A 26,214-nucleotide genomic window follows, 5' to 3' on the forward strand; every position below is an offset into this window, starting at 1 on the left:
TTCAGGAGGTCCTCTACAGGAGAAGTGGAGCTGACCGTACCAGATATTACTGACCACCTTTACAGCAGTGAAGATAAAGGAACAACCTGCTTGGATACATTATTCAAGAATAAAGAAAGCACTGGAGCCAGAGAAGAGATGGTGGATCAAACCTTATGTATGAAATTGCATCGGTCATAATTTGGACTCATGATAACCAGCGCACAAGCTTGGAACCAGAAATTGTACCTGAAATTAGTGCAGAATGAAGGTTTTAATCGTAGTGACTGTTGGGTGTGTGCACAGTTGCCTAAATCAGGAGAAAATCCGGACCTTCCATTAACTGGGGTTCCAATTCCTAACACTGTCTCATGGACAAATCTGTGGGTGAACACTAGCAATCTACGTCCAAGGGAAAGGTTAAAATTTGGGATAGTTAATCCTAATCCAGGTAATAAATATTATACCTGAGTACAAAGATGTATTACACCAGGAACCAGGGTAGGAGATCATGCTTGTTTAAATGCCACAGATGTAGGTCACCATTCAAATTGCAATCATACTACTAATATAGATGGTATCGTAGTTCAGTGGTGGTCCATTCCTAAAGGGAAAGGATGGTATTGGTTATGTGGAAAAAATGCTTGTAAGACTCTACCCCCAACTGTAAGGGGGCATGCACCTTAGGTGCTGTAATACCCAATTTTACTACTATCGACAGGTATCCTTCTGGGACCTGGATTAGAAGTTTTGCTAAATGAATTAAGTGAGGGTTTAACCCTATTATTGAACGGCACACCGCATTTCATAGTTGTGGAAGAGGGCTAATTCCATCTTTGGCAGTAAGTGAATTAGAGAAGGCAATTGTAAATATCTCAACAACCATAGAGGAAATGGAAAGTAAAAACATTGATATAATCCAGGCAGAACAACAAGAGATAACTAGCCTAAGGTGATATTAAAAATCCAAATGACTCTACACGTTACTGGCATCACAAAGAGCGGTTTCTTCCATAATCAATGAAAGTTGTTGTTCCTATACAGACTAAAGTGGCGGAATTGAAACAGATCTGGAGGAAATTTGGAAACAAATTGAGATATTTCATGCAATGGCCGTGGATGACACCTCCTGGGGTTTTGGAGAAATAGTGAAAAAGTTAACTTTATGGTTACCCAATCTCTCCTGGTTGAGGCAACTGGTTGCAGGAATATCGTTGTTAATTGTTTTAATATTGATTACTTGTGGTATGATACAATGTTCCTTCTGGTGTTGTAAACGATCTATGATAAATTATGAAGATTGGAAAAGGAATAGAAGCAAGCACCAAGTAGAAACAGGAAATTATTTCAGAAAGACTTTTGACGGTAATGGTAATATATAAAATGTTGCAAAAGAATTTGCAAAAGGACAGAAAAAGGGGGGAATTTGAGACAAGGGGGCACAAAATCACAAAACGGAATATATAAAACTTTAGAATTAGTTTTAAGTAATGTTAAGTTTGATGGCTTTGTAACAGTAGCAATGGAACATTACTGAGGTGCATGATACGTAGAGAAAAAAAGAGTGCAGCGAGAGAACACGCTGAGAATTCTTGTCCAAGATAAATCGTTATAGTTGACATAGTTGTAAGAAAAACAGTCTAGAAGAACAGGACACAGGGATGAGGAGTATCTGGGAACCGCAGGTGTCCAGGATGGGCTACAGTTAAACTACCTGATAAGTAGGAGGACAGGAGGATTATTATGTCTCTGGTGCTAACGAACCAATTAAACTGATATGAGCATCTACTGCACGTGCTTCAAAGGCTGCCAGAAGGGATGAAGATTGTTGGAGGAAGTAAACGACCCTCAGAGGCCATCCCCACACTTCTGTACGCACGCAGGGAACATTCTGGAAAATGATGTAATCCATCCGTAGCCTCATGACTGTGTATGTATGCCCAGTGGCTCTATAAGGATGGCTTGTGTAGCAGTAGGGAGACACACGTCAGGAGGAGCTCTCCCCCGTGTCTCCCGGCGCCGCAATAAAGAATACCTGCTTGTCAGCTTGAAAACTTTGTTCCTGGAGTTTTCTCCAAATCACCACGCAAGCAGAGCGGATTACTAAAATACTGGTTTGCATTTATTGTCCCAGTTAGGCAGTTCAGTTCCTTGTGCTCAGTCCGTGACCAAGGCACACCCCAAGAGGTGTCACTGGCAGCGCTGGGCTGAGGTGCTGCCCCAGCACAGGTCCCAGGAGCTCTGCACGTGGGGATGGGCTGAAAGCTGCCCTGGGCACGTCTGTCTGGAACAGTGTGTGCTGTCCTCACAGCCCAGAGCACCGTGAGGGCCCAGCAGACCCCACACTGGAGCTGTGGGCACAGCCAGCAGCACCTCCCCACCTCTGTGGCTTCTGCATGGAGCTGGGAAGGGAGCATGAACACCACAACCATCCCCACGGGAGAGGCAGAACCAGGGAGATGGGTACAGACTGGGGCGACATGGGCAGCTACGCTAATGCCCACCCATAGAGAGCAGTGGGTACTGAAGGCACTGGTGGCTCTGGAGCCTCGCAGGGACACCCCGCAGGCTCGCGTGGCAGCTCCGGTGCAGAGGGTTCAGGGCAGGTACCGGCACCGCGTGGTCCCGCTCTGGCTGCTCACAGCAGCGGGCAGCCCCTGCGCTTCTTGTTCTTGCGGACCTGCAGGCCCGCTCGGGTGGCCATCTCGAAGACCTCCCGCACGCCCTCCTTCGTCTTGGCTGAGCACTCGAGGTAGCCGAAGGCGTTGATCCTGTTGGCCATGTCCCTCCCCTCCTCTGGCTTCACCGGCTCCTAGGAAGCATCAAACAGAGGGTTTGGAAACGTGGCCAGAAAGCAGCAGCAAAAGCACAGTGCCCTTGGCTGTGGGTCCAGCCATGGGTGCCAGGCACCGGGAGCAGTGGATGGCTGGCTGAGGCAGCGCTGTCCTGACCTGCTTCATCTTCGCCAGCTCCCGCCGCGTGTGCTCATCGTTGCGCAGGTCCTTCTTGTTGCCCACCAGGATGATGGGCACGTTGGGGCAGAAGTGCTTCACCTCTGGTGTCCATTTCTCGGGGATGTTCTCTGCAACAAGCACACAGGGACACCCCTGAGCTCCCCCCCCCCCCCCCCCCGGCCTCCTCACAGCCATGGGAGCTGGCACTGGGCTTTTCCCATGGGAAGTGGGGAGAATTCGCCCCACAGCATCCTTCTCTCCCACCACCTCCACCAAGCCAGGATGATGCCAGCATCTTCCCGGTGCGCACACACAAAGCCAGGAGATGGAGGGGAGGGATGGGCAGGGTGGGGGCTTCTCAGAGCCCAGGGGATTTGGCACCAGCACCCGATCCTGTGCGAGCCCCTGGTATCCCCCTCACCCCCTGGTCCCTACCGAGGCTATCCGGGCTGTCAACGGAGAAGCACATGAGGATAACATCTGTGTCCGGGTACGAGAGGGGCCGCAGTCTGTCATAGTCCTCCTGTCCCGCTGTGTCCCACAGGGCCAGCTCCACCTGTGAGGGCACAGGGGTATGGTTGGCAGCTCGCAGGCATCTCCACAGCCCAGGAGCCAGGAGGCTGATCTTCCTCAGCTATAGCTACGGTCTTCCTCAGCCTGGGTTCAAGGCTACCCGGAAATACAAGGACCATGGGGCTCCCCCAAGAGCTGTGAGTGTGTCTGAGCTGCGTGGACCAAGCCAGGTGGCAGTGATGGATGGTGGCAATGCCAACACAGGAGGGAGAGGATGGGAGCAGCTCCGGCACCCACAACAGCCCTTACCTGCTTCCCGTCTACCTCTATGTCAGCAATGTAGTTCTCGAACACGGTGGGCACATAGACCTCGGGGAACTGGTCCTTGCTGAACACAATCAGCAGACACGTTTTTCCACAGGCACCATCTCCTACGATCACCAGCTTCTTCCTGATGGCTGCCATCGCTGTGGGGAGAAGAGTGCAGCTGTGAGCGGTCCACGCTCCTGCCCCATCTTTGCCCCTTGTGCCCCAAAGTCTTTCGCATGACTGCCCAGAAAGGCCCCAGACACAAGCATCTGGGCACATCCCAGTGTGTGGATCCCATCCCAGTCACATCCCTGGCAGCCTGCAAGGGGCTCTCCTGACATCCTCGCGCCTGCAAGGAGCCAGCTACACCAGTTGCTGCATCTACAGCCAGAACCACCACACTGATGCCCAGCCAAGGCGAGGGCGGGTGGCTGCACGCAGGGACCTCCTGCAAGATGCTTGACTGCTCTGCCCTACCCAGCCAGCCTCCTGGCCATGATCCAACCCCTCCACATTGGCCTTCTTACTGTGCCACCACCCGGAGGTTGGATTACTGACCATCTCAGAGTCATGCAGTAATCCACAATAAACCAGTTGTGCTGGGTGCAAGAGATGATGAATTCTCCAGGGCAGAAGCTGCGCTCTGGCTCTCACCCAGGCGCGCTCACCCGCTCCCGCATCATCCCATCAGCAACTGGAACGCCCCAAGCTGAGCTGTAGGGGCTCTGGGTGAGCACAACCTGCGTGCCCAGCACCCAGCACTGCGCTGGCCCCATCCCAGCCAAGCTGACAAAGAGGCCTTTGCCACGTCACCACTGGCACTGGCGGCATGGAAGCTGCCATCCATCAGTCAGAGAACGGAGATGAAACCCTGCAGCAAAGCAGGCTGCTTTCTGCCCCAAGTGAAAATGATGCAGTCCTGCAAGTACAGCACACCCCCCCCCCCCCCCTCAGTCCTGATCCAGCTCTGGGGCAGCAGCACAAGAGGGACGTGGAGCTGTTGGAGGGAGGCCAGAGGAGGCCTTGGGGATGCTGCGAGGGCTGGAGCAGCTCTGCTCTGGAGCCAGGCTGAGAGAGCTGGGCTGGGGCAGCCTGGAGAAGAGAAGGCTCCTGAAGGGGAGACCTGAGAGCAGCTCCAGTGCCTGAAGGGGCTGCAGGAAGGCTGGAGAGGGGCATTGGCACGACACCAAACCTTAACTATGGCCTGGTGCCTGTCCTCTCATGGGGCAATCACATTCACGCCTGGAGCCTATAGCAAAGGAGGAAAAGAAAACAGCCCCCTAAGGCTGCATCACAATTAGCTGGGAGTGAAGCATTAAGGAATGAGACTCAGCGCGGTCTTGCATTTCAAACACGGGCTGAAGAGAGCTCCTCTCCTCCGCACCCTCAGCAGGTCACAGCTCAACTCCTGCCAGGAGGAAACCCCCCGGACCCACTGCACGGAGCCCTGGGGAAGGAGCAGGCGTCAGCTCTCACAAACCGAACTGCCCAAGCATGGCCTTGGGGCAGAAGAAAGATTTCACCCAGCTCCCGGCCAGACCCTGCTGCAGCCCTGGATCCTGGCAGGTTACAAGTGCTTTGGCTCCCAGGAATGGCTCATGGCTGCCAAGTGCTGTGCGAAGTTGGCACTTGCAAGGTGAGAATAGTGAGGATGAAGGGCTGTATCCGGCAGGATCTGGCACTCCTCAACCGTCCCAGTGGAAGAGCTTGGGACTGTAAAGGGCGAGTGCATTCATGCCTCACTGAAGTTGAAGAAAAAGCTTGAAGTGCCCAAAGGGTCCCACTGCTGGGGGCTGAGAAAGGACAGAAACCAGGTTTCTGTTCTAAGGGGAAGCAGGGCTTCCATCCCCTTTCCTTGTGTTCTCCTGCATGTCTCAGCTGGGCGAGGGATGCCACAGCCCCCAGCATGGGCAGCATCCAGGAGCTCATCCCAAGGAGACAGGACATGTGTTACAGAAGCAGATAGAAGGGCTGCCCACTTGAGGGGGGAAAGCTTTCAAGGATGACATATCCCTGGGGACATAAGAAACGCACCCTCGGCTTGTCCTGTCTCCAGCCATCGCCTCCACAACACAGGATAAGGAGAGCTTATGGGCAAAAAAAAAGTCTATTTACTTAAACAGAAAAAGTCTATTTACTTAGAGAGCTCCTTTACCCGCAGCAAAATGCGATTTGCTGCCTTGTGACTCTCCATCTCAAAGACAAACAGAGGAAGGACGGTGGTGTGGGACGCGCCGCTATCTACTCCACACAGCGCAGCAGGAGGCGCATCTGCAGCGCAGGAACAGCGGATGCCCTGACAGACAAACACCCGCTGCCAGCGATCTGCCTGTACCCAGTCTGCGGACATCAGACCTAAACCAAAACCAACCGGAGTGGGGCTGCCCGCTCCCCTGCCTGCACCCATCCTGATGCTGTCACCGCATCCAGACCCCTTCCCACGGCCTCCGTTGTCCACCCTGACCCAGGATAGCTCCGGCCCCAGCAGCTCCAGATCCGGGCACGGTGCCGAGCGGTGACTCAGCGGGCAGAGGCACCGTCCCCACCCCAAACCTCAGCACAATTCATTCCATTACTCCAGAGAGCAACCCAGAAATAGCCCTTACTAATCCCGAGCTGGCATGCGAGGGAGAGGGACAAGGAGGCTGCGAGCACCGTGTGCTGTCCCCATCCCTGCCCTTGCTCAACCAGCACAGCACCAACACAGATGCCAGGAGAAATCAGCTCCTCTGCCAGGGGATGCTCTGTCACTCAGCAGGATGAGGCCAGTCCTTTGCATGGGGAGCCTGATGCAAAGGGCTTCGCACAGTTCCCAGATCATGAGCAATAAAAGAAAGTGGAAAACATGAAGACAATGTGAGCAGCACAGCTTGACTACAGCCGCCAGCAGGCCAAATGGTTTCAAAGGACACAGCTACCCACATCAGACATGGAAATTCAAACTCTGCCAAGTGGTAACCACCCTGAGTTACAGCAAAGGCTGCCCAACCACGCTCACAACCCAACCCAGCCCATACAGGGGTGTGAGCAGATACCTCCTGCTCATTCACAGAGATAACAAAAGGGAGCAGCAAGTTCGTGGCCATGGTGTTACCAGCACTGGCCTAATGCTGAGCGGGCAGCTCCTTCAGCATGCCAAGATGCTACAAAATGAAACCAAACCTCTCGGTTCTCTTTTCCAAGCAGCTATTCCAAAGCCATCACTGTAACACCAGCTGGGCTCCAGGACAGCCTTGGTGTTACTGGCCTCTCCCTGCTCTGTACCTCAAACAGTGAGGTTCCTGCTGAGCAGGAAACTGGGAACCCCTCTGGCAGCAGGATGTGTCCATCACCCCGTGTCTGCTACGGGATCTCAGGAAATGGCAGAGAGATGTTGATGCTTCGAAGGCTCCAGCCAGGGACAGGAACCTTCCAAGGAGGCTCCTTGGTGAGCCTGAGCTCCCGGAGCAAACAGCAGGGTTTTGTTCTACAGCAGAAACTCCCAAGTGCTGCTGCTGCTGCTGCTGCTGCTGCTGCACCCTGACCCAACCTCTCACACCACGTATCAGCCAACCAGCCCCATCTGCTCTGCCCACAGCCCCAGAGCCTGGGCAGGGCTGGGCTGGAGCTGTGCTGGGAGCAGCCCTTCCCAGGGACACCCCCAAGGCTCGGCAGACACCCCACTCCCAGCAAAACCTCCTTATCCAGGAGGAACACAGGAGAGCAGAGCAAGGAGAGGGGGGGGTCAAGCACTTGCACATCGCCACACGGATCCTTCTTGGCCAGAGATAGAACAGACCCAGGGCTCATGCTCCTGCCCTGCAGAGCTGCCAGCAGCATCTCCTTACAGGCTGTTGGATGATCCGGGACTATTCCTGTGCCCTGGCAGCTCTCTGGGCATGCCCCTTAGGCTGGAGTTACAGGGAAAAAGCAGTCCTGGCATCCCAAAGCCCTGGCACCACCAGAACCCCAGCACTGTGACACAGGCACAGAAGGAAAACCTCCTCTTTGAAGAGAGGTGCTGGGAGCTGGTATCGCTGTGTCTTCAGCTCTGCTCAGCTTAACACAAAAAGCACCCGATGCAGTTTGGACCAGTTTTGATTTAGCGCTTGTTGGGGAAGGAGCTGGGATAAGGCAGCACAGAGGGGCTCAGGGCTGCAGCAGCCACGAGGGATGTAACTGGGTTTTAAAAGCCCCCAAACACACACCTATGGCTGAGGCTGTGCAACCGGTACCACAGCCAAGAGCTGAGGCGGCTGCAGCATCCGCGGAGCACAGAACACTCGCAGGGAGCGCAGGAAGTGCTTTGTGAGCAGTGTAGCCAAGGACAAGCTGTCTCCACTTCTAAACATGGCTCTGTGTGTGTGCACAGGGCTGCTGCCACCGCCAGGGCACCTCGGGACAGGACCCGAGAGGTGCCACCGGGCAAACAAGAGCCCCTTTGGGCAGCCCCAGGCCACCACAGGCACCGCTGGACCTGCAGGGGCCAGGACATGGGGTGCCTCCATGCAGCAGGACCCACTCTCCTCAGCCCACCGCTGGGTCACAGCTCCTATTAGCAGAAGTGGGAGCCCCACTGAAGTGTGTGTCAAGGCCATGGCTGTCCCCAGGTTAAAGCAGTCGAAAGGGAATTAAGGTGTTTGGGGAGAGAGCAGAGGTACATGGGTCGGTTGCCAGCAGAAAGCCCCTCCGTGCTGCTTCACAACAGGAATGATTTTAGGTGGCAGGACTTGCTGGCACAGCAGGAAGTAAACTTCCACACCAACATCTGACAGGTATGCCCATCGAGGGGGATTTAATTTGCTGAGACATCTAAACCATGGCCAAGGTAGTGTAAGTACTGGCAAGTGCCTCCGGTATCAGAGGAACTCTTACACAGAAGCAGAAAAGCATTCCAAAAAGGGCTTGAAGTGAAGAGCAATGAAATGGCCAGGACAGAATCCTAGCACAGAATCCCAGGCTGGTTTGGGTTGGAAGGGAGCTTAAAGCTCCTCCAGCTCCAACCCCTGCCACGGGCAGGGACACCTTCCACTAGAGCAGCTTGCTCCAAGCCCCTGTGTCCAACCTGGCCTTGAACACTGCCAGGGATGGGGCAGCCACAGCTTCTCTGGGCACTCTGTGCCAGCGCCTCAGCACCCTCACAGGGAAGAGCTTCATATCTAATCTAATACCCCCAGGGCTCCAAGCTCCACAGTGGCTCACAGCTTCAAGACAATGAAGTGGTGTTGCTTTGGCACAGCAGCATCCCCAGTTTTAGGCTCCCCCAGCTCCGAGGCTCCAAGCTGTGCACTTAGGAGCAGCACAGCGTAGAGCAGCCTCCAGCCCTTGTTTGCACCAGCAGCCATCACTCACACCCCAAGCACACACCGCACCCGCTGCTTGGAGCCTCCCATCCTGCCTGCCACTGCTGCCAAAGCTGCCCTGTGCTGTGGAACATGCCTGGCTTTACCCCCAGGAAAGCTGCCTGAAACCTCCTTGTATCGAGACCCGTCACATCCAAATGATGGGCGACCATCCAAAAAGGAGCTCAACCTCAGCGCTTCCAGTTTAGACCTTCCCAATTCTTTTCCTATAATTGTGAGCTGTGCTTTGGGCACGATCAGCCAGCCTGGGCATACAGCAGACTCCAGAGGGCAAGCACCCACAAAACCATCCACAAACAGAGCAGAGAAGAGGACTTGGAACAGAAAGAAATCTCAAGCCTAAACCAAGCCTGAACCACAAGTGCTTGAGCCTTGCGGGGAAACGCTGCCTGCCCTCACCTCCTTTTCCAAAGGACATCATGCCACGCTCTTGTTTTACCTCCCACGGAAGTAACGGCCTTCCCAGCCCCACTGCAGGACAAGTGCCTTGCTGGAAGCTCCGAATACCACGCCACAATCCCGGCAGATGCCTGTACTTATGCAAGGCCTGACTGCCGCTGCCCCAGGGCCCAGCGATGTTTGCTAATACATTCCTTACTTTTCATGTCAATACGCCTCTCCAGCGCACACAGCCAGTTAGGAGGTGAGCCTGGTTAAACGCTCCCGATAACCTGTTGGAAGACAGGGACTTGGCTTATTTTCTGCTTAAAAAACATCCTGCAGAAGCTGTAGCTGTCAGGAACATGGATTCCATTGAGTCAGTAAAGTCTCACGCAGTCTCTACCTGCACTATGTGTAGCTCAGGAGGATGAGCTGGACACCAAAAGGTACTTGGCAAAATAGAAATAACATGCAAATCACAGTGAAACACAAGCAGCCAAAGCTGCTGCCTCACAGTCTCCATTCCACAAGCTAAACACCTCACTGGGAATGGGGCAGTGCTGCTGCCTGGCTGGGGGGGGAGACCCATCCATGTCCCTGCTCCAGGATCCCCATCGCACCAACACACGCAGGGATCCCATTGCCATCGGGAGGCTGGATTTGGGGGGGGTTGGAGGCTGCTGGGAAGCTTGGCTGCCAGACTCGGTGCTGGAAAGAGCCGCGCAGTCATGCTTTTGGAATGCTCCCTTGCTCCTAAGACAATTATTTCTCCCCCCTGCAAGCCCCCCCTAACATAAATGTTTAAACGTGAGCTCAGCAGCAAGCAAAGGGAACTTTGTTTTCCTTTTTCTGAAGAGACACAAAGCGGCTGCTGCATGAGCAGAGCCACTCGTAGGGATGCTGTTAGAGCCCCGGGGCTGCGGGGAGGGTTGGCGGGATGGGATCGAACACCCAGGCTCTTCCCCCCAGCTTGGCCGGGTCAGTCAGTGGTGGGAAAGCAGCCACAGCCCTGTCCCTGCGGCACCCACAAATCAGGACCCACAGCCCAAGGCTGCAGTTGAAGGACAAACCAGCGCTGTCCCGACTGCCACTGACTCATCCCTGCCCATCCCAAGGACCCCCGCCCCATCCCAGGCACACCCACCCCATCCTGTCCTCCTGCACCCCACCCAGCCCGGGGGGGAAGGGGGGCATCCGCTTCGCAGCTCTGCTCCCCCAGCAGTGCCCTAACACCACACCAGCAGTGACCCCCCCCCGCTCTGAACCCCCCCATGCCCAGCACTGAACCCCGATCCCAGCTCTGAACCCCCCATGCCCAGCTCTGAACCCCCATGCCCAGCACTGAACCCCGATCCCAGCACTGAATCCCGATCCCAGCTCTGAACCCCCATGCCCAGCACTGAACCCCGATCCCAGCACTGAATCCCGATCCCAGCTCTGAACCCCCATGCCCAGCACTGAACCCCGATCCCAGCTCTGAACCCCCATGCCCAGCACTGAACCCCTATCCCAGCTCTGAACCCCCCATGCCCAGCACTGAACCCCCCATGCCCAGCACTGAACCCCGATCTCTGCTCTGAACCCCCATGCCCAGCACTGAACCCCGATCCCAGCTCTGAACCCCCCATGCCCAGCACTGAACCCCGATCCCAGCACTGAACCCCCCATGCCCAGCACTGAACCCCGATCCCAGCTCTGAACCCCGATCCCAGCACTGAACCCCGATCCCAGCTCTGAACCCCCCATGCCCAGCTCTGAACCCCCCATGCCCAGCACTGAACCCCGATCCCAGCACTGAACCCCTCATGCCCAGCTCTGAGCCCCGATCCCAGCTCTGACTCCCCACCCCCAGCACGGATCCCCCCCAGACCGCAGCTCTGACCCCCCCAGCAGTGCCCCTGCCGCTCGGTTCCCCCAGCCCAGCCCCGCACCTCTCTCCGCCGCTGCCGCTGTCCCGGTCCCGGTCCCAAATCCGGCCCCGTCTCCGCGGCGCCGGCGGCACCGCCCCGTGCAGGGCGGCCCGGGGGAGGCGGTGCTGAGCCCAGCACCCGCCCCGGGGCACCCCGTCGGGCAGCGCGGCCGGGAAGGGGAGGGGGGAATCGGTGCTTCCAGCCTGAACCCCCGGGGCTCCCCGGAGGGCTCCCGGTTAAGGTAACGCCAGGCAGGGAGAGGGGCTCCGAACCCCTGCTTCATGTAGGACCAACAGCAAAGCTCACCCCTGCTTTGCCCTCCAACCAGGAATGCCTCCATCCATCCGAGCATCTCTCGGGGAGATGCTTTCCCCCCATGAGCTTTATTGATGACAGAACCAAGAGCCCCACTTCGAGAGACAAGCTCTTCCAGGGATGCAGACCCCGGGGGAGGGGGGGCATCACCCGAACTCCATCAGACCCCCTCTGCACTTCCATATGCTGCCTACTCGAGGAAAGCCCCATTTCCCACAACAGACACAGCAGACATACAAGAGACAGGCAGCATCTCAGGTCCACCAGCAGGAAGGGCTGTGACAAAAGCCGGCCTCGCACCGAGGTGACCCCAGTGACACAGAGAGGGTTTCATCTCCCCTTACCCGTCAGCTGGCAGCAGGGAAACCATCACCTTTTTCTTCCCTCCATTCCCTTGTCTATATCCAGGTGCTGCCTGCAGCAGGGAGGAAAACCTGGCTGGTACCTGCAGTTTCACAATGCTTATCCAAGCCCAATGCAGCACTCACCAACCAGGTCCCATTCCGGGTCACTGACCAATCCTGCAAGCCTTCCCTATGAGACTGGCGAGCCCCAGGTTGCTCTGACCCCACAGTGGGGTTCCTACTCCCATGGGATCTGTGCAATGCCAAGGGCAGAGGGACAACAGCTCACATGGCTCCGCCTGGGTCTATTTGCTGCCAAATCTGCCTACACCAATTAATCAGGGCTAATTGGCTTTTAGGTAAGTCTTCTTTGCAAAAGAGAGACTTTGAAGTGGGGCTGCAAGTGGCAATACCTTTATTTAAACACACTGTGCTGCACCAGGACAGGCTCCCAGCCTCAGTATCCCTCCCTGCTCCCTTCTGCACAGATGGCAGTAGGTCAAAATCTCACTGGATAACTCTCACTTCCCATTAAGTGCACCCAGTTTATTTACACCCGATTACAGGAGGCAAACAACATCCACCAAAGGTAGCCCATGACAAGAGCTGGCTGCACCCAGCAACAGCAGGACACAAACTACTAGTGCCAAACCAAGGGACCACAGCCCTGCTCTCCCCATCACCACGCTGCAAGGATGAAGCATTCCTCCTGTGATGGGAGGATGCAAAGCTCTGATAGGCTCAGGAAATGCATCCTCCAGGATAAAGGTTGTGTAATTCAAAGTAAGACCTTGTGCAGGGGTCAGCCACTGCTGCAGCTCTGCTCGGTGCCAGCCTGGAGATTATTAAGGAAAAGGAGGGAGTTGCCTTTCCTCCATTCTAGTCACAACCAAGCTGCTTTTATTGTGGGCTTCCAGGCATCAGCTAAGCAGATCCATGTAGCAGTTAAGCTTGCCTGAATAGGGCTGCTCTGTGGCCAAATGCAGCTCGGTTTAGAACCATTCGAAACTATAGACATATAGTCACAGTCTCCCCACACTAAGACTTAGACATTTTCCAGCTCAGCTCCCCAGTTAACAATAAATAATTGGCTCCAGAAACACAGCAGTGACCCGTGGCACAAAGAGGGGTGGGAGCAGAACCCATGGCACAGCCAGCACAAGTGCAATTAGCTCGTTCCTTCCCAGGAGCTCTTTGTGCAGTGCAGTGATGGAGCACAACCCCATCCTCCCAAACCAGTGACTAAGACGAGGTACATGGCTGGGATGAAGGCGTGAAGGGCTGGAGAGGACAAGCACAAAGCTGGGATGTCAGTCGTGGGGCTTGTCCACCTCCACCCCACACACACCAGCACTGAGCAGTGCCTTCAGCAGAACTTCACCCACCACAGCCCATCCCAGCCCCAACAGCAGCTTCAGTGTCACAGGACTGCAGCAGCAGGCACACGCTTCTCCAGGTACAAGTGCTCCACCTGCCCAAGGGCCACTGCACACTGCTGGAACCAGCGCACCGAGGGTGAGGTGCAAAGGATGCCCTGAGAAACCAGGGAGCCTTTTGGCTCTTCACAGCAATCAAGAAAGTAGCAGCACAAAACCCATTCTTCCACAGCAGTCTCAGCCTCTGTCCAAGGCCCTTCCATCTCACCCAGGGCTGTGCTCACACAGGGAGAGAGGGATGCTCTGAGCAGGGGCACAGAGGCTCCAGGGTTCTTACTCTTCTCACACTTGGCTCAGGAAACAAGTGCTTGGGGGAGAGGTGGCCCCAAGGCAGCACCAGTGTCCTGCTCATCTCCATCCACGCTGCCCTGGGGTCATTGAGCATCACGTGTAGTTGCCTGGGCCGCCCAGAGGGATCACAAAGACAGAGATGTCATCGCCGGAGCCCAGTTTGTCGTTAGCCAGCCGCCAGCCCCGCTCCTTCAGCACCCCCCTGGACCGCACCACCAGCTCCTGGGCCACCATGGTGTACCTGGGGGGCAGAGCACAGCGGTGAGCCCAGCCCGGAGGGATGCACGGCCACAAACCCGCTCCAAGGAGCAAGGCCAAGGGGAGGTGCTAGAGCACAGGACACACTCATCCCCCTGCCCGCTCGCAGCTTACCTGCATGGGTCATTGGGCTCATAGCTCGTCAGCACCTCCATCACCACACCAGCCACCTCCTTGTCATTGGTGACATCCCAGAGCCCATCAGTGCCCAGGACCAGAACATCATCAGGGCAGTGCTCGTACTGCGTGAGGTCGTAAACCCTGACCTGGCAAGCAGCAGGGCAAGACACAAGGGTGAGGGGCAGAGAAGATTCTCATTGCTCCAGCCACGGCAAGAACCCCTGGGCACAGAGCAGCCAGGCTCACCTCCGGGAAGCAGGACAGGAAAGGCTTGATGTGGATGTTGGAGCTGAACACCTTGAGGTCATGGTCTCCCAGACCCCGCGTCACCCCAATCGTGGCCAGCACCCGAGCCTGGAGAACAGTGAAATCAAAGGAAAACTTTCAGCTGCTTCATCTCCACCTCCATTCCCAACTGAGAATTGGTGGCTTTGGAGTGGTGACAGCACAAGCAGAAACAGGCTGGAAACCCCCCGATTCAGCAAGAGCAGGCAGGACCCACACACAGCTCCTGCCACAGCACTTCACCTTCTTTCCTTCCCCATAGATAAGTGGAAACTTGAGGTCATCCTCTTCTATCTTTTTGTAAGCCCTGGTTAAAATAAGACAACGTGTCAGCAGGAGGTGGCTTCCAGCTCCTCCCCTGCCTGCTCAGGACACGGCACCCCCAGGGACAAGGACTGCTCAAGACATGGGTACCCAGTGTGCCAGAGCCCTGCTTCCCATGGGAGTGATGCAGACCCAGGCAGAGCAGGACCCTGCATTGCCCCTCAGCACAGAGCCTGCGAGGTGGTTTAGGGGTTACCAGCCGTTCATGTCCTGGTCTCTGTACAGCATCTTCCTCCCCAGCTCCTTGGGCTGGATCCTGCGGGGGAACTCGAGGTGTGTGAACTCCTTCCCCAGCAGCTCAGGCCTCAGGAATGCCTGTAGGAAGAAGTGATGGCTCAACTGATGGGCTGGGAGAGCAGGACCCACGGAGCAGCGCCTGCCCCAGCAGCCAGTAGTGCCCACAGCACGAGGCACAGCCAACCAGTTGGGACCTCAGCTATGGCATTGCATGGTGGGGACATCACCAACTGCTCTGCTGCAACTCGAACAGGGGGTGGTAAAGCAGCTCCAAACCACCCATCTGCGCTACCCCCAGAGCAGAGACAGGAGCTGGGCACTGCCATGCCAACACCCAGCACGAAGGTGAAGCTTTTGCATGGGGACTTTTGGGAAATCAGGGTCTCCAAATGGGATCAACCCCCAGCAAATTCCAGGAGGAGCTGGAATTTGCCCAGAGGAGTGAGAGCTGCAATCCTCCCAGGCTCAGCACAGGGCACGGCACCCGCCTCAGGGAAAGAGCTGATGGCTCTTCCAGAAACCATGACCTGGCTGTGATAAGGGACAAGCAGCAGCACAGAGCCCCTTCCCAGAGCAATCCAGGGCCTCCTGGAGCACAGAGTGGGAATAAGGACAGCGCTGGAAGATGCAGATGGAGGAAGAAAGAGCAAAAGAAAGGAGGAGAGCCCCTGGGAATACAGGAGGGTTCAGTGCAGATGCACGGAGAGCCCCATCCGCCTCCCGGGGGGCTCTGGCCACGGGCACTCTGCAGAGGAGCAAGAGCGTGGCTGGCTCCTGCCTGCACCCTGCCCACTGCAGCCGGCTGGAGGAGATCCTGCTCCCAGCAGTTTCCTCCTGTGGGTCACTCAAAAACAGAGCCAAGAAAAAACACCCCAGTGTTTTTCCAAGCCAGGAAACGGCATCCAGCGAGGCCTCCTCCTCTGTGCTGCCATCAGAGAGGTCTTTATAACCTTAAGAAGTCTCCCTGTGTGGCACAGGGGGGGGTGTCCAGGCCAGGCAGGAGAAGGAGCTTTCAGGATGAAAGCTGGAAACCCACTGGCAAACATTAGCTCCCTGCGTCCCCAGGCAGCAGGCAGGGAAGAAAGGAGGACTCACTCCTTGGACCGTGCGAGGGAGCAGGATGGATGGAGGGAGCAGAGCTGTGCTCCTCCTCCTGGTCACTGCACAAGCAGCCCAGCGCTCCTGCAGCAGCACAGGCTGCTCCCCATCCCTGATCAGGACAAGATGGACCAAACTGGCTCCATGCACCAATACAAACCAGCCCCATGCCGAGAGCCCAGGACCCCCAAGCCAGACTCAGGCACAGCCCCTCACGCTGACCCTGCAGCAAAGCAGGGCTCTACCAGCCATGAGATGCCCCACACCGGTGAGCCAGGGCAGCTTTATGTCCCAGCACCTCTGGGCAGCCTAGAGAGCACTTGATGGATGAGTGCCCATCAGCAGGTCCCAGCTTCAGGGCTGCCCTCAGCCCCTGGAACCCCACCACTAAGGCAGCACAGGGGGCTGGCTGGGAGGTGGTTCAGCAGGGACAAGGTTAGAAGAAAGGTCCTTCTTACTAAAAACTGCAGCCTCTGCCTCTCTGTCTCTGGAGTAAACTCCCTGGACATTGGAATGATTTCCCCGTTACGGATGATAATGGCCCTGCAATGAAACATGGAAGGATGAGATTAGAGAGGAGGAGAGGAGATGTGGCAGGGGAGCTTAGCCTGGCTCTCTGGGGCAGATTCCCTCACAGCTGCTCAGCTGGTGCAATCTCTTCCTATGTGCTGCCTGCCCTCTTCCCTGCTAACCCCTGCCTCCCTCCTGCAGGGATAGGGGTAGGGAGGAAGAGAAATGGAAGAGAAGCATGGGGCAGAGGGGAATAAAACGGAGCAAACCAAAGGACAGGTTAGAAAAGGAGCAGTGCAAAGGTGGCAAACCCTCCTTTAGAGGGGAGCTGCACACAGGACAGGCAGAAATCACCAGCAGCAGGACATGGGTGCAAGTGCCCACCAGCACTGCGGGTCGCTGATGGGGCTGGTCTGATTGATTGATGTGTTAAAGAAACATAAAAGTCTGATTATGAGATGCTTCTGGATGTCGTGGGAGGGGATGAAGGATCTCCAACACTGGTGACCCTGCTGTCCTGTCTCTGACTGTGATCCCCTCCAGGGATGCAGGGCCTGGCTGAGCCCAGCTCCAGCAGCATCTGATGCCCAAGGAGGGAACACAGAGGCACAATTACAGCCTCAGGACCCTGCTCGCACCGCTGTCCTGCATGGCTGGTGCCTGGCCACTGCTGCCATGGAGGGGGCCTGCACCCAAAGCAGAGGCACAAAGGATCTCCTCTGTCCCAGAGCTGGAAGCACGTCCTCCACCATCTACCAGAGCCTGTATTTGCTGGCCTGACACTGCTGAGGACAAGCTAAGCCAGGGCAATTCAAACCAGCTTCACCCTCGGGGGACTTTCCTTCCTGCCATTGCTCTGGGGTACAAACACCCCCAGGTGCAATTACAGGAAAGCACCCAAGGAAATGCACGTCAAAATCCTTGGGCTCCAAGCTCCCAAGGGATTTATCTGCACACGGATTTGTGCGTCCTCCTGAAACAGTTCATGGGTACAAAGCGTGCCCTAAAACATCTTGCACATTTTGGAAAGCTTTGCTGAGGGCAATTTTCACACCCCAGCTTGCAGCCCATGCCAGCACTGGCAGCAGGATGTGACCCAGAGCCATCTGGGAAGCAGACAGGATGCTGTTGGGAAGGAAGGGAGCAAAACCCAGATGTGGAGAAATGATTCTACAGAGCCATGGGTGCCCTGGTCAAACACAAAGCCCACAGCAGGGCATGGTGGCTCTGACCTCTCCCCAGCACAGCCCAGCTTCAGGGATGGAGCTGGGTGCTCCTCACCGTGCCTCCAGCACTGCTCTGCTCTACCAGGTGGGATGGGGCTGCCCTGTGGGGCTGTACCTGCTGTCACCAGCGTTGGCCACGTAGAACTTGCCCATGAGGTAGACGGCAGCCAGGGCACAGCAGCCCCCAGCCAGGCGCTGGGATGCTTTCTCCTGTTCAATCTGGTCGTCCTGGGGAGACAGAGAGCGGCTCCAGGCAGGGCACCTGCCCATGCAGCCCAGGGGACAGGGACCTGCAGGGCAGCTGGGGACAGGTCTCCACCGGGACAGTGGAGAGGACAGGATAAAGCGAGACAGGAGGGGAGCAGCTGGGACTGCTGGAATGAAGTGCAGTGAAGCACCCACACAGAGCCCAAGGCCTCTGCATCCCAAAATACAGGAGAGCATCAGAGTGCCCTCCCCGAGACCATCCTCCTAAGAGCCTTCCCTCACTGCAGACCCTTCCTTGCTGTAGAGCTGCCTTTTGCCAGAAGGGACAAGCCAAGGTAGACATAGAGGAAAGGGATGCTCCCAAAGGATGTCCTGGACATCCCTGTAGGCAAGGGGGCTCACTCACCATGTGCTTAAAGGCATTCTCAATGGCACCGATCACCAGGCTCTCATGGGAAACAGCTTTCTCCAGGTGAAACCGTGGCACAGCATCACTGGGGACCTCCCCATCGTCCTCTGTGAGGGGCACCCGACTTAACTCCACAGGGCCATGTGGGAGGCAGATGGGAGGTGGGGATGGATCCTGCAGGATGTCCACGAGGTCCCGGAGCTGTTCACAGATGTGCAGATGGAGCCTCTCAGATGCCATGACAGCAGCACCACTGCCTGCATGGCCATCAAACAAGGCCCAGTAGTGGAAATAAAACCCCTTCCTGCCCTGTGGGGAGAGAAAGGAAGGTGAAGAGAGCCTGTGAGGAAGCAGACTGGATGGGGAATTCAGAGCAGCTGTGTCACCAGTCAATGTCCCAGCCCAGCCCAGGCAGGAGCACTATAGGCAGCTGATCAGGGTTCTGGATATGGCTGGTCCCTGGCTGGAGCCCAGCCCTGTGTCAGCACCTTGTGTCTCCATCAGCCCGCTCTTCCAACGGAGCAGCAGGACAGGGCCTGCAAGCAGCCACCTCCTCAGCCCAATGGGGCACATTGGCCAGTGGCATCCTCAGGCCAGCCAGCCCTGGTGTATTCCAACAGGGATGATGGCAGGAGCTGGCAGGAACCAGGGGAAGCCCCAGGGAAGCAGCGCTGCACACGCATTGCCATGTGTCCCATCTCACATCCTGCTACTGGACATCCTGTGCATACTCCCCCTGCTCTCACCCCAGTCAGCTCCCCACAGCCTTCCTTGGACAGCAGCCGACCCCTGGGGCTGGGCCTTCTCTCCACAAACACCACCTCGCAGCATGCCTGGTCCTCGTTGTGCTGGCTCTTCCCCGCATTAATCACCCTGCCGAGGGGAAACAAGGTGTAAAAGCTCTGCCTTGCACCCCATGCTCCAACAGAGACCACCCCGCAGCACCTCGCTCCCCCCCCCCCCCAGGGATGCTCTCCTCTCTGCAAGCAGAGGTCTCAGACCACTTGCATGGGTTGATCCAGGGCCAGCAGCTCCCACCAGCACAGCCAGGTCCAAGCACCAAGCAAGAGGGCCACAAAAAGACTGTTTGAGAGTGACTGCCTAAAGAGCTGCTTGAGTCTCAGTGCACATGCACCCAGCTGGGACTCATGGACGGGATTACAGCCTCCTCCACATCCCATCACCTTTCAGAGGAGGGGAGAAGGTGAAGAAGGTGAAACCAGCAGAACTTTTGCTAAAAGATTCACGCTGACTTTCCACAGCCTATGCTGGCACAGTAGAGCTCAGGTCTAGGCTGCAAAACCAGCTCACAGGAGGAAGCTGTGAACATGTACAGCAGGATGAGATCTTTCAGCATGGACTTTTCGAGTGGTTTGCAGAAAGAAGTGTCAGGAGATGGCAGAGAAGTCCTGCTGCTGAGCAGAGTGGGTTTGGTCCAGGTACTCTCATCCCAGTTTCTCCTGAGGCAAGTTAACATCTCTAGGAGCTCCCCAGGACATGAGGAAGATCAGGATGCAGAAATGGACTAATCACGGAGCAGCAAAAACGGCCTTCAAAGCCTGACCTTCCCCACTGTCCTTTAGTTAAGGATGAAGCTCGCAGCGAGTAAAAGGAGAAGAGAATCAGGCCCTTGAAGGGGAAGTCAAAATCAGGTCCCAGTCCCAAAACAGCTTAAACTCCCCTAGTCCAGAGAGAGCCGCATCAGATCCCCATCAGTGCCACGGGGCATTGCGCAGATAAGCGCAGGAACAAACAAGACAAAAGAGCCTGAAACCCTCGGGGACGGGTACGAGCACCAACGCACGCTGCCGGCATCCCCAGCAGCCGGCATTTACGGAGCGAGCTTCCATCTGCTGCTCCTGGAGAAGCAAACGCAGCTCCCGGGCTACTGCCGCGACCCACTTTAGTTCCCAGGGGTGCCGAGCGCTGCCAGGCCCCCTTCCCAGCGCCGCAATCCCCCCTTCATCCTCCCCGCGGGTACCCCCACCCAGGCCCCGCTCACTCGGCATAGCCCGTGCTCCAAGGCAGGCGGCGGCGGCCGTCGCGGGGGCTCTGCACAGCCCGGCCAGCGTGGTCCTGGGCACGGCGCAGCTCCGCGGGGCTCAGCTGGAGGAAGGCGGGCCGGTAACACGGCTCCGGTCGTGACCGCCCGCACGGCTCCGACCGTGACCGCCCGCACGGCTCCGGCGGCGGCTCCCCGGCCCCGCCGCTCCGGGGCTCCGAGCCCAGCCCCGCCACCAGCTGCGCCACGGCGGCGCGCACCCGCGGTAGCATACCGGCAGGAGATGAGATGGACCGGACCGGACCGGACCGGACCGAGCCGTGCTGAGCCCCGCCGGGCCGGGCCGTGCCCGCCGCCCCGCCCCGGCCGCTCAGCGCGTACGCGCAGCGCCCGCGGTTACTGCGCATCCGGGCCGGCCCCCGGCGCATCCCGGCCCCCCTCCCGGAGCATGAGCCGTGGCTGCGCGGGGAAGCAGCTCCGGGCAGGTCGTTAACCGGCTTCAGGGAGATGGGTCTGCGGTGGAGGCGGGCTCGCCGTGCCCGTACGGGGCTGTTCGCCTTGCCGGCGGATGGGATTCCTGGCTGGATCTTCCAAGGGCTCCGGCAGAGCCATCTACCCTGATGCGCCATCCGCTTCCAGAGGCAGGTGCTTCGTCACTCTCCCGGCCACCCATCAGCAGAACCCAACCCTTCGGCAGCCGTGCCGAGGAGTAGGGAAGCTAACATGAGAGGAGCGAGGGATTACTGCCACCCTCCCACCCAGGCTGCAGCCCTCCAGCACCGGTCGGGATGCAGCTTTAGCTGACTCAGAACAGCACATTCTGTCTGGCTGGCTTAAGAGCTGTACTCACACAGCCCAGCCTCAGCCCCTCCCTGCCTCTGGGGTCCTGTTACAGCAAAGGACTTGCTAACCCTACAGTATTACCCTACTATAAAGTAAAACTGAGGCTATTTCCTAACACTTGGGTACCCGAAAGCGCTCAGTTCCACAGAGGAACCATTTATTCCTCTCTATGCAGGTCTTTGCTTCAGTTAGGCCTAGAGAAAAGCAGGGCTCTCACTACCAATTCTGTAAAGCCCTCCATGGTTTAGTCACCTTCTTTATCCAGAAGCTGCCTAATTTTACTAAACTGCTAAGGTGACTGTATGGAAGTTGCTCATTACTTCTTATACTCACATCTTGTAATCCTCAACATTAAGCTGTGCAGTAATCTGCCTTTTTAAAGTGCTCACACATCCAAACTCACATCCCCTATCTCACTCTGCTTTCTGGTACCCCCTTACATACCCCTATTTGAAGCTGCTGCCTCATTTCCTGCCCTGCTTTGCACCCTCTGCTCACCTGAGTGTCCCAGCTATTACTTGGCTCCAATTAAAGTGTTCCCTGATAAATACATCCCTGCTCTCCCTTTATGGGCTTTAAAAGACTGAGGGAGGGAGGTAGAAGTGTTGTTCTGCAGCTCTTTGAGATGGAAGCATAGGTAAGTTTATAATAGAGCCAGACTGGCTTGTGTTGTATGGGACCTTAAAGTTCATTCAGTTCCACCTCCCTGCCAGAGGGAGGGATGTTTTCCACTAGAATAGGTTGCTCCAAGCCCTATCCAGCCTGGCCTTGAACACTGCCAGCCCCTCAGCACCCTCACATGGAAGGAATTCTTCCTAAGAGCTCATCTCAGTGTCCCCTCAGGCAGATTAAAGCCATTCCCCCTTGTCCTATATCCTTGCAGGCTCTTGCCCAAAGCTCCTCTCCAGATTTGTTGTTGGCTTCTGCGTCTGCTTCTTCACTGCATCTCATGTTAATGGGTCAGAGCTTCCTCTGTGCTCCTGCGCGAGCTGCTCTGCTGCCAGCACCACGCTCCCATCTGCTGCGGGAGCTGCAGGGAGCCGGGAAGGCGCTGGATGGCGGCACAGGCCGCCTGGTCCTTGTTCCAGCTGTCTTCTCCCTTCCAGCATCTCTGTCCTGCTGCTGGTGGCACAGGGGGGTCTCAGAGGAGTGCAGTATCCTTTGTGTTAACCTTGGAAATCACCGTTTTCTTTTCCAGGGAATGTTTATCGTCTCCTTAGGGCTGACAGTCTGCCCCGTACTGCTGAATCACCAGGATGCTTTCCTTGGGAGGAAGGAAATGGCGGTTTCCAATAGGAATCTTAGGACCGTTTGACATTTGTTGCTTCTCTTATGCTAAGCACTGCGCAGCATCCTGGGTTCAGCTGTAATGGCTGTTTTTCTCCTTTGTGGTAGCTGGTGCAGTGCTGTGTTGAAACACAGCCTGGGAGTGAGCAAGCGGTTGCTTGGTTCTGAGTTACCGACTTGGGCTTAAAGCACAACACACAGGAAGAATGGTCTGACACAAACACGCGCTGCAAGAATGCTGCCTGCAACAATGCCATGCTAATAACAGCTTTCCAAGAAAGAGGGCAACATTTCCTCCTATTCATATTGCCTGCCCGTTTGATGGGAAGTTTCTTCCTGGTCTGTGAGGCTGGGGTTCCCCTTCACAAGGCTGCCTGGAACAAGCCCTGTGCATGTGCCTGGAGATACAGTCACAGGCTGAGTGAGACTATGAGCCTGGGGAGCAAATGTCAGTAAATGGGCATTTGGGATGGAGCCTGGGGAGCAAATGTCAGTAAATGGGTGCTTTGGATGATGGCAGCTCTGCCCTTTGCCCTGCAGTTCCTGCAGGGATGCCTGTGCTTTTCCTGCCTCCATGTCTCACCCAAAGCATCCCCCCTGCCTGCGCTCACCCTCTGTGAGCAGTGGGGTTTCCTTCCCCTCTCCAGCTTGGTGTCTCCCTGCCCCAGAAAGAGGATAAATGCCCCTGTCCTCCTCTCCCTCAATTGTCAAGGGTTTGCTTATGCAGAATAGAGGAGATATAAGGTTATATCATCTTTCCTTTTCTGGATAGAGTTGTGTGAAAATGGTAATGAAAATTATTCCTTATAATTTCGGGGGGGGGGGGGGGGATGTAAACGGAGGAGCAATCTTACAAATCCCATTTCAAATTAAAAATCCTATTTCTTAGAATCGTGGAATGGTTTGTGTGGGAAGCGACCTTAAAGCTCCTCCAGCTCCAACCCCTGCCACGGGCAAGGACCCCTTCCATAGAGCAGCTTGCTCCAAGCCCCTGTGTCCAAGCTGGCCTTGAGCACTGCCAGGGATGGGGCAGCCACAGCTTCTCTGGGCACCCTGTGCCAGTGCCTCAGCACCCTCCCAGGGAAGAGCTTCTGCCTAAGAGCTCAGCTCAGTCTCCTCTCTGCCAAGTTAAAGCCATTCCCTTTAGAGACGAGATTTTAGGCCTTTCAGAAAGCTGATTTCTTTGACAAGACCAGCCCTTTCCCTGCCTCTCCCTGTCCCTGTGCAGGGCGAGAGATGCTGACCGCACCAGGCAGCATCTGCGTGTGCATGAGAAGGAAGTGGCTGTGCATGAGGAGCCCCAGGACCGATAACTCCCTGCCTACATGCTGCCTTGCAAACACCAATTTGAAGACAACAACATAGGAGTTAGACTTAAATGATGCTGTTTTGCCGAGTTTCACATACAAATGCTTAGAATTAAAAACCAAACTTTTCTAATTTTCATCATTCCTTTATGTACCTGAGCCCCAGAGGACATAGGATGAAGCCAGGAATATTTCCTTGTGAGAGAATGACATGTTGGTGGCATTTAAGCCAGAATAGAAGTCAATTAAACATCTAGATCATAAAAGTACCAGAGGATGCTTTAAAATAGGCTCTTTGCAGCAGTGCATTAGTTGTCTGCACAGCTTTATTGTGTAATGAGCAATATATTAATTTATAATTAGTGTAATACAGTGAAGCTCAGCAAATAGCTCTGTGCACTCTGGATAATTCATCAGCAGAAGAAGCAGCTCTTAATGGTTTCCAAGGTTTGCCTGTCCCTTGTAATTGGGAAGTTCAGAATTTATTGTTATTTCTTTGAAGGGATAATTTGATTGCAGCCACACATCTTTATCCCATGTCTGTTCCTGGCAGAAAAGCCTTTGGAACGTTGCAGCTCAGGGGATGTGTGACCTCTCTTCAGGCTGTTGCAATCAGGGGTTTGAGCCTCCTGCTCTTATATCACATCACCTGATAGCAGAAATACAGGGAAACAAGAATAAATGTGTGGTAATAAGGCTAATAGGAATTTATGGAGCTTTGGGGGGGGTATTTTTCCGGGGAAGCTCAGACCTATGCCCCATGGGATGCTCAGGCTTCCCAGAGATCCTCCCCTCTGTGCTGCTGTGTTGTCACGCACTGAAATTCCCCACTGTCAGCAAGGTCCTTTGAAAACGGAACAAAATCCTCGGTGCTGCCTCATAGGAAGGGGATAAAGAAGCTTGAATCTTAATTCAGTGACCCACTGAAGATGGGGAATGACAACTCTTCCCTGGGAATAAAGCATCAGTTCTGCTTATTCCCGCTTTGATGAAATACTCCGTGTGCCTCTGCCCATTAGCAGCTGTGGATAAGTTGATTGCACTGAGGATTTAAAGTCTTTCTGGCGTGCCCATCTGCCTCATGTAAGCATCTAACCCAAGGCTTTGTCCTAAACCTTGGTTTTTCCTCCTGAACAAGAGCTGCTTGGCCATCTAGAGAGCACAGGAGTGTTCCAGGTACATCCACAGCTTCCAGCCTAAGGGAAAATGAGTTCTTACATGGTACCAACAGTTTTCATTGCTAGGATTTTCTAGTGGAGTTGCTTTCCTTGCCAAACTTGTCTTGTTATGGATACCAAGACCTCTTCCCCTCTCCCAGTAAAACATGGGTGTTGAAGAGCCCCCGCCAGCAGAGAGGGATGCTGGAGGCTGCTGCTGTACTGTTGAACAAGAAGTCAGCAGGAGAAGGCATTACTGTGGTCTTCCAGCCAGATTTGAATGAAATCAGTTTTACCAAAGTCTTAATTCTTCCTCTGCATTGAAATGCTATGATCTAGAAAGCAGCAAGTTTGTGTTTCTGTACCATTGCATCAATAAAGAGCTTTATTTTTGTAGGCTTCTTTATTGAATAATCTGGCCTCATTTAATTGGAATTTGGCTGGTGTGAAAGGTACTTTTGATTGCATTTGCTCTTCATTTCCGTGAAACTTTGTGATCTGAAAACTAATATGTTTGTATTTATTTATCATAGCAATCAAGACCTGAATTGGCAGAGTCTCCATCAAGTTACCTGACAAATAGAAACAGCAGATTGAATTTAGTTTCATATTGATTTTTGCCATTATTATTAAAACCCTCTGCTCTGGAGGAGGACCTGCTTGTATTTCCTCAACATCTTATTGCTGGGGGTTGGGTTAATCTTGTAGAGCCTTTTCCCTTTTCTTTTTTGAGCAACCAAATCTAATTAATTGCAATTTAACATGTGGAGATCTTGGCTCTATAAAGGGGAGGAAAAGCCTCAGCTGCCTTAGATAAAACAGCAAAGAAACCTATTCTTATCATGGGCCTCTTAAAGCTGGGGTGCTTTCCTCTGGCTCCCTGCGGGTGTTTTAGGGTGATGACAGAAGATGTCAAGTTTGTGGGTCCCCCAGGAGCTGGTGATCACCTGGGGCATCTCCATCCAGCCTGGCTCTCTGCATTCACCAGCACTAATTGGTTTTACTGATCTGAACTGAGGATGCTCTAAATCAAACCAAGATTAGAGAGGGACAAGTCTAGGCTTCTGCTGTGGATACACCAAGGGAGAGGCACCTTCCCCAGTTTTCATCACTAAGATGCGATGGGGGGGTTCTACAAACTGGGTGTCTGGTGATGCCAGCCCAAATGTG

General features: G+C 55.2%; 2 protein-coding genes across 4 annotated transcripts; both read right to left on the reverse strand.

Annotated features, from left to right (window-relative positions):
* Window positions 1-2,077: 2,077 nt before the first annotated feature.
* Window positions 2,078-11,479, reverse strand: RHOC (ras homolog family member C). 2 transcript variants are annotated; one of them, XM_061471959.1, is made up of 6 exons: window positions 11,410-11,473; window positions 9,696-9,768; window positions 3,756-3,913; window positions 3,369-3,489; window positions 2,931-3,061; window positions 2,078-2,791 (listed from the first exon to the last, which is right to left on the reverse strand). In XM_061471959.1, the coding sequence occupies exons 2-6, from the start codon at window positions 9,700-9,702 to the stop codon at window positions 2,618-2,620; spliced, it is 591 nt and encodes a 196-aa protein (XP_061327943.1). In that variant the 5' UTR covers window positions 9,703-9,768; window positions 11,410-11,473; the 3' UTR covers window positions 2,078-2,617. The 2 variants fall into 2 exon arrangements, with proteins under 2 accessions (XP_061327943.1, XP_061327944.1); XM_061471960.1 differs by lacking the exon at window positions 9,696-9,768 and having other exon boundaries at window positions 11,410-11,479.
* Window positions 11,480-12,439: 960 nt separating this feature from the next.
* PPM1J (protein phosphatase, Mg2+/Mn2+ dependent 1J) lies at window positions 12,440-21,699 on the reverse strand. Of its 2 annotated transcripts, none has more exons than XM_061471962.1 (10): window positions 21,627-21,699; window positions 19,195-19,321; window positions 18,446-18,757; window positions 17,948-18,060; window positions 16,555-16,639; window positions 14,958-15,076; window positions 14,681-14,744; window positions 14,399-14,506; window positions 14,147-14,298; window positions 12,440-14,015 (listed from the first exon to the last, which is right to left on the reverse strand). In XM_061471962.1, coding segments are annotated over exons 1-10 (1,230 nt in total). In that variant the 5' UTR covers window positions 21,629-21,699; the 3' UTR covers window positions 12,440-13,867. The 2 variants fall into 2 exon arrangements, with proteins under 2 accessions (XP_061327946.1, XP_061327945.1); XM_061471961.1 differs by lacking the exon at window positions 21,627-21,699 and adding an exon at window positions 20,451-20,722.
* Between the last annotated feature and the right edge of the window lie 4,515 nt (window positions 21,700-26,214).

Source organism: Pezoporus flaviventris, unplaced genomic scaffold, assembly GCF_033815535.1.
Source record: "Pezoporus flaviventris isolate CSIRO_AGI_PZ_B2104156 unplaced genomic scaffold, CSIRO_AGI_Pfla_v1 ptg000069l, whole genome shotgun sequence".
NCBI lineage: Eukaryota > Metazoa > Chordata > Aves > Psittaciformes > Psittacidae > Pezoporus > Pezoporus flaviventris.